The 7,881-nt window shown below is 41.8% G+C and overlaps 1 protein-coding gene across 2 annotated transcripts in view; it reads right to left on the reverse strand.

The window, feature by feature from the left end:
• Nucleotides 1-36: 36 nt before the first annotated feature.
• The window catches only part of Rlf (rearranged L-myc fusion), a 62,011-nt gene continuing 54,166 nt past the window's right edge, over nucleotides 37-7,881 (reverse strand). The window contains exons 8-9 of one of the 2 annotated variants that reach the window (XR_004121038.1): nucleotides 2,051-6,768; nucleotides 37-174 (exon numbers count right to left, since the gene is read on the reverse strand). Coding sequence is in view for 1 of the 2 variants with exons in the window: in XM_031378524.1 (XP_031234384.1) it covers nucleotides 2,110-6,768 (4,659 nt within the window). In the remaining variant the exon portion in view is untranslated. Of the gene's footprint in view, nucleotides 175-1,635; nucleotides 6,769-7,881 lie in introns of those variants that run through there. The other variant, XM_031378524.1, reaches the window with a different exon arrangement.

A 7,881-nucleotide genomic window follows, 5' to 3' on the forward strand; every position in this document is an offset into this window, starting at 1 on the left:
AAACTAAAAAACTCTCATCAACAGCCTTGTTTGAGAATTTGTCATCTACTGGAATCTATACCAAGAAAGGACCTGGGCTTGTGGAGTGTGCTTTAGACTGTCGGGGTGAGAAGCAGCAGAATGATGTCCAGAAGACCAGCCGATTTCATAATGGGAGGGGGCAGAGGTGTGATTCTAGGAAAGAAAAGGGGATATAGGTATTATTTCATTACTAGATACTTAAAGTGGCTGAAAATGTCCCAAGGACAAGAGTTACACCAGTGTATTCTAAGAACATAATACTGACCTTGGCATAATAGGATATACCTGCAATCAGTTCTAAGGAGGCTGAGGCAGGAGGATCTGTTTGAAGCTAGCTTTGCCTCCTATACAGAGCTTGTCTCAAAACTAGAAACCCAAATGGTTGGGAATGTGGTTCAGATGGTAGAGTATTTGCCAAGCAAGCAGAAAGCAGCACTACATAGACTGGGTGAGGGCTAAGTCTGCATCAGCACTCAGGAGGAGGAGGCAGGGAGATCACAGTTCAAGGCTCATCAACTTAGCTGACTTGGAGCTCATGTGGTAAATGCTATTCTAGCACTCAGGAGCACAAGGCAGATAGTTTGAGCCTGCAGAATAGAGACTAAGGGGAGAGCAAAAATCTCCAAACAAAACCCCGTATTGTCTTGTCATCAGTTGTCTCTCACTGAACACACACACAAAACCATGAAACTGTCTTCTTCCCAAATACCCACTCCGTTTACATTTCCACCTTAGTTGGCCATGTTTTTTTTGAGTGCTTTTCTTGTTCTAAGTTCCAACAGTCCTGTCTCCTAATGTACCTTAATAAAGATAAAAATTATTTATGTTCATACACCATGGCAAATGTGCTACGGTCAGGACAACCTTCAGGAAATCAGTTTTGTAGCAGGCGGGTCTGTTTGTCCAGTCTGGCAGCAAGCCTTCGACCTGCTGACCATCTTTCTAGTCCCTCTATGTATCTTGAGTTCATCTACCCTTCTCTATACTGCAGCTGCCAGTATAGACCATCACCAAGTTTGCCTCAACTTATTTAAGCTTATTTTTATGTTCTGACAGCACACATGTATGGGTACCACATGCCTATCTGGTGACAGAAGCCAGAAAAGGTTGTCAGAGCTCAGGAAATTACCAAGTTATGAGTAGCCATTTGGGTGCTTACAGGCCCTCTGGAAGATCAACAGGTGCTTTAACTGTTGAGCTCCCAACTACTTATCGCCTATCCATTTAGATATTCAATCCCTCGGAGGCTCTCAGCTATGTATAAAGTACCAACTCTGCCTCTGCAGAAATCCCATCCCTTTCATCCCCAGCTATGACATCATCTGTAGTTTCCTGAGAACTGCCTTCTGAGTCTGCTATTGCCCTTTATGTCCAGCCTGGTACACCCTCTCCTGTCTTTGCAGCCTGGGAGCTATCCTGAATCTTAAGGCAAATAACTCAAATCTCAGGATTTTCTTACCACAAAAAATTTTAAGACAGGGTCATAAAAAAAAAATCACATGAATGGTTTAGTTAGCAGAAAATCGCTGGAGTAAAATATGAGACACACTCCAGAAAATACAAGTGCAGCTGCAGTGTGCACATGGTATGAAAACTCTATGAGTAAACAAGAGGTGGGTGAAAAATTGTAATTTATTGAAACTCAACTCAAAAAATATAAGATGCTGTAGTGTACAATATATTACACAAAGCACCCTTGGGTGCACATTCAAGTCAAGTAAGAACTTCCTCCCCTTTCCCTAGCCCTCCCACCCTGGGACTTTAATATATGCTTCATATACAATCATGCACACTTAATTGGAAAAAGGAAGCCCCAGTATATTTTGATGTATTAATTAGCACCAAACAAGAGTACAGTTCCATTTTTTTTAATAAACAAACAAACAAACAAACAAAAATCCCAATCAATAAACCAACTGGAAAGCTACTGGACGTCGCCAATACTGCTGACACAGATATTGTACATTCATGTAAATACACAGCCTATTCTATCCTAAGCAAGTGTGGCTGATTCCCAGCCTTTGTTCACCTTAGCAAGTGTCCCCATATTGCAGTGCTGGAGCTAGGTGCTTCAAAAACAACAGCGATTCAGGAACTTCCTACACAAAGCTCATCTGTCTTCTTAGCTGGAAACAAGTCTAAAATTGGTGTAGAGAACTTAGATCTTTCAAGGACAACCACAGGCCGAAGGTAATGAAGCTGTTTTAAGGCAAGTTCTCCACAATCTGTTAATGCTTTGTCCAGCACAACCCTCAGGTTTTCCAAGGAAGGAACTGCTGTTGCTTCAGCTTCTACTAATGGTGGGATTGCAGTCAGGTTCTCCGAAACTGGAGGGTCACTGGAAGAATGAGGTATGTCAACTTGAGGGTTGCTGTCATTCACTACGGTATCTGCCACAACATTCCCTGTCAAGTCATTACTGGGGTGAGAGGAGTTATTCAATGCTAAGTGCTCTGAAGGCTCCCAGTCATCAAAATCATCATCCTTCTCTTCACTTTCCTGAATAAATTTCAGAAAGGAAGACTCAAATCCCATAGGTTTGTAAGTCTTCAGATCGAATGACCTGGGCTGCGAATGCTTTCTAATACTCTCTTTTGGGACCTGGGCTGCATTCTTTACAGTGTTTTCTTGCCCTGAACTCTGCTGCCCAGGTTCTTTGATCCTTGGTAACGGCAGCTGGAAGTCTGTGAAATAAGTACCACTCTCTGTCCCACTGGGATTAGGAATAGGGCTTTCTATCTTACAGGGAGAAGACTGAACTATATTACACTGTTCCAAAGAAGTGGCTTCTGAAGAATGGTTGCATTTCAAAGTTCCCCTGTAGAGCAGACTGTGTGTGTCAAAAACTGGGTTTCTTTCTGAACACCCTTTCTGACCACCATCTTGTTCAGCTGGGCAAGTGGAATCAGTGTTTGGGAGGGGCACACTGCTGTCTCCTGGGGCTCCGTTCTCTGTGGGCACCGACTCACAGCTAGTATTTTCCTCTTTCTTTACACAGGGCTCTACTTCTGAAGGGGGTTCGTCTTTAATTTTGGTACCATACTTAACACAAACCACAAGGTTCTCCAATTGCTGCTCTAAATAGGCACTATTCATCTGGTGGGTACGTTTGTAATGCCTCACAATGCTGCTTTCCAGCTTTACCACAGACAAGCATCCCTGAACCATGCATGGGTATTGCGTGTGCTCCGAATGCTCAACACACATATGGATCGCTTCTGCTCTTGTTTTAAAGCTAATTGGAGCTTTTTTATCTTTGAGTAAGCCACATTTTTTAGCTTTAGTATTAAATGGCCTTTTGGCAGTCTGCTGTTCCTGTCCCTGTGTCTGCCCCTGCGTCTGTGTCAGTTCCTGTGCCTGAGTTGTCTGACACACCTTTTCACTCCTTAGTAGCCGCTCATTTGCTACTTTCTGGCTGCTGAATAGGTTGTCATAATAGTCCTTATGTCGGTAGTAGACATGCTGGAAGTAATTACTTCGATGGCTGAAAATCTGGCCACAGCCATTAAGAGTACAATGGATTTCATAATCCGAATGGATTTCCCCTTCAATATTATGCTGTTCCAACAGGTGATGTTTCAACTTACTGAATGAATAAAAAACAGCAGGGCACTGAGGCTGGTTACAAGAAAACCTCGCTGCAGACTCTGTCTCAGAAAGCACTTTAGACTCTTCAATGTGGTCTAGGTTATGAGAGTCACTGCAGTGCTTAGCCAGGGCCTTGGAGCACAGGAAGCGCTTGTTACAGTCCTTATATTTGCAAGCAAATAGTTTTTTACATTTTACAAGTTCCCTTTTGGTTCTTGCTTTGTCTTTCTCTAAGCATAACTGCTCTTTGTTGTACTGATGCACAGTTCTGTAATGGCGAATCAGGCCTTTTAGATTGGTAAATGAAGAGTTGCAAGTTTTGTGGATACAATGGAATGGTTTGTGGTACTTATTCAAAATATAGCACAGATTTCCTTTAGCAACAGTCCGCCTGCTTCCTCTCCCCTCTTTCTCCTCTCCCTCTTCTCTATGGCTACCTATTGGTGATGAGATACCAGAGATCTTACTTTCTGTTTCCTCACAAGAGGACTCCAAGTCTGTCTCTGAGCTGCATTCATCTTTTTTAGAATGACACTGAGTGGTCTCTGCATTGCTGTTGGGACCAAGTTCTGCAGAGCAGTCACCTTTCAGCCTGTCTACTGAGCATGGCCCTTCGTGATCACATTTTTCACTGTCTAACAGTCTGTGAGTTGCCCTGTCACTGCCAATTTGATGTTTATTTTTATAATGAATCCTAAGGTGTGTTTTTCTTGTAAATGACCTTTGGCAGATGTGACACCGGAATGGGGAATACCGGTGCTGAAACATGGTTAACTGAAGGACCTTCTCTTTTGAATAGTTATGCTTTTTAAGATAATGCATTAGCAAAGCCTCTCTGGTCACAAATTCATATTTGCATCCTTGAAGCTCACAGAAGAAAGGCTTTGCTGCCAACTGTGCAAGGTACTGACTTGGCATATTTTCATCCTGATTCTGAAGACTAAGGTCTGAAATGGAAGATGGGACTGACTGAAGAGACTTAGCACCACTAGATGGGCACCCCTGCAATGACCCTGAGAAAGAGCCATGTGCTATTGAGTTCTTCAAGCTTAAATGTTTCAAACGTAACAGAAGTTCCAACATTGTATCCTCTGTACATGGCCTTTTAGAAGCACAAATGGAAGGTTCGGGAGAATAATCTCCATGTTCTCGTTTGCATTTAGTGTGGATATTGTGGTCTGGACCTTCATCTGGGGAGTCACTGTTTGTATCAGAGCTGGGTTTAGGCTCTGCACCAAACTTGTCAGCTTCATTATGTTTGTCATCCAGGCAGGTAAAGAGGTCTTTTGTCTTTATCTTTCTCGGCTTGCAGTGGTATGGGTGCACCTTCCGCAGATGTTTCTGCATCCCTCTTGCGTTTTTGTAGGTGGAGCCACAGCCGTCAAAACCACAGGTGAATTTAGTCCCATCAAAACAAACAGCCACATTGGAGCACTTGTCTTTTAAACTAGAGGGAGCAAAGACTTTCTCATGAGACAATAACAGGTCCTGCATGGTTTCAGAATGGTCTAGTGAGTCAATTAACTCCTCAGTTATTGATGTGGAAGAGCTGTGACTTAACTGATCACTAGAGTTGCTGTCACTGTTGTCTTTCAGGGTTTCTGTGGTGTCTATGTGAGTACTAGCTGACCCTGGACAGAAATGATCTTCATGAGAATGGGACTTATCGGTTTGATCAAGTAGATGGGACTGGTCCACACAATCTTGCTTCCCACCTGCTACAGGTTCCTCAAGTTTCACTGATTTCTTTAATTCCCCATCTGGACTTTCAACATTATGCATGGAGAGGTGGTTCTGGTATTCAATTTTAGAATAATAGAACTTTTTACAGCCAAGGACATTGCATGTGTAGGATGCATCCCTGAAGTGTTGTGCTTCATGATGGTAAAGCTGGCCCAAGTCACTGAACACAATATTGCAGCCATTCAACTCACATTTGTAACGGAGGTCATCATGTTTCTGCTTGTGGTTAAGGAGTTCATTCACTGACCCAAACCTTGCATAACAATCTATAGAGACACACATATAAGGTTGAGGACCACAATGAACCTGCTCATGTTCTCGTAAGTGAAAAGCTGACATGAAATGCCTCCGGCAGTAAGTACACTTCTCTCTTCTATTTTTCATATCCAAGTAGTGCTTGGCATTTTCGTCATTATTTTGGTGTTCAGCTTTAAGATGCACACTTAAGTATTTAAACTGTTTGAACACACGGGAACAGTCTGTACCCGGACACGGGTACAAGTCTCTGTCTTGCAGGCGGCGGTCTTCTAACTTGCTAAATGTGACATATTCATGAGACTCTCCTCTGGCTTGATCACTCAATGATGGATTTTGTTCCAGACTTCCGGTAGGACTCTTGGGATAAATACCCCTTTGAGAGCTTTTCAACAGTAATTTCTTTCTAGAACGGTGGCTTCTGCTTGGTGGCATTTTAACATGTTCCATTACATGAGGAACAAATAGCTCTTTTCTCTTGAATTTTTTAATACAAACTGGACAGGTATATACTCCATCTTCCATGTGCATCTTGGAATGATGGAGAATCCTGGCCTCTATGCATTCCCGCTTACACAACAAACAGAAAAACTTATACTGAAGCCACCTCTGGTATCTTTCAGAGGAACCAATGGGCTTTTTGTCTCTTTTCTCCTTATTCTGATCTGCTAAACTTCTTCTATATTGTTTATCTTCTTTACCTTCATCATAGTCACTGAGAAATGACTCTAAGACATCTGTATCATTAATAGATATTTCATAGCCACTTAGGTCATCATCGGAATCTGAGGCTTCTTGTCCCAGGAGTTGGTGGCAGTGTCGCTTCAAAGTTTTCCAGTCCCAAAATTCAGGATCAAAGGGCCAGTGGGCTTTTAAAGCTAGTAAGAGCTCACATCGCAGAGAATTTGGAACTGGTGCATTTTCTTCATCAAATTTTTGATCTGGCTGCAAATACAGTTCTTCCAGCATATTGAATCCATCCAAACTGGGTTCAATTAAGAATTCTGTAAGCTGACAGGCTCGTCTGACTTCCAAATCTTCTGGTAAAAGACAGGAAATTGTTTTACAGACTGAAGCCTTCATTTCTTCATCTTCACTTGATCTGAGTTGAAGAGCTCTGACACAAAGTAAAATTGACACCCCAATGCCAGCATCTTGTGCCTGTAAGCAAAGGAGGAAGGAAAAGTCAGTCTTTTTATACACAAAGGATTATATTAACTTCTGTTGCTAAGATAGTTTAACTTCTCATACTGGGTGGTGGTGGTGTACACCTTTAATACCAGTGTTCAGGAGGCAGAGGCAATATGATTCTGAGTTTGAGGCCAGCCTGGACTCTAGATCAAGTTCCAGGACAGTCAGGGCTGCACAGAGAAACCCTGCCTCTAGTACCTCCCATCCGTCCTTAACCTCTCAGCCTTTCAGAGTTTTTAGCACATGTTTATAATTCTAGCAGTTGGAAAGTTGAGCAGAAGGATTACTAGTGACCAGTTAGGGCTAAATAGAGTTGAGGGCTAGCATGAACTATATTAGTAAAACTATGTTTCAAAAATAAACAAGCTCAGTGAAGCAACCCAGTAGATAAAGGGTATTTATTATAGATAAAGGCTAATTATAAGTTACATTATTATAATTGTATAATTGTAATATTCTTCAGTATGCTTTTCTGTTTATTGTGTAAACAGGAACGTACAGAAGCCTAGATTCTCACCAAAGATGCACATGTAAGATGGAATATATATCTGCCTAGTTTGTACTGATAAATTCAAGGGAACAGAACTATTTGTTCCCTGAGTAACGGAGCATGTTAAAAAAGCACCAAGCAGAAGAGTCTGCTCTAAAACAACTTTTAATGACTTAACAAACAACTAAAAACATAGTACCACCAACTAAATAATCCTTTGGGTTTTTAAACCTCATCTTAAATCCTTTTTCTCCCCTTCAGGCAAATGGATATATGAATGAATATATCTTTGAATGAAGCCCCCCTCCCCCCCTGTATTGGGATCACAGGCAAGTATCACCACACCCAGAGTCACACTTAGATCCTTCTTGCTGTAACATGTAAAGGACTGAATTAGATTGTAGTTAGGAATAACAAAATATATTTATGGTTTCTGCAGTTATACAGCATTGTATATTGTTCCAGTTGTTTTGGGACAGGGTTTTAGTGTGTGGTGTGCCACCAGGCACTCTTGATGGTATTGTATACTCAAGTAGTTTTTACCCTTCAATGAAATAACCCATGAGCCAAAGGATTATGGGACAAGAACTAAA

This window comes from Mastomys coucha, unplaced genomic scaffold, assembly GCF_008632895.1.
Source record: "Mastomys coucha isolate ucsf_1 unplaced genomic scaffold, UCSF_Mcou_1 pScaffold18, whole genome shotgun sequence".
Lineage (NCBI taxonomy): Eukaryota > Metazoa > Chordata > Mammalia > Rodentia > Muridae > Mastomys > Mastomys coucha.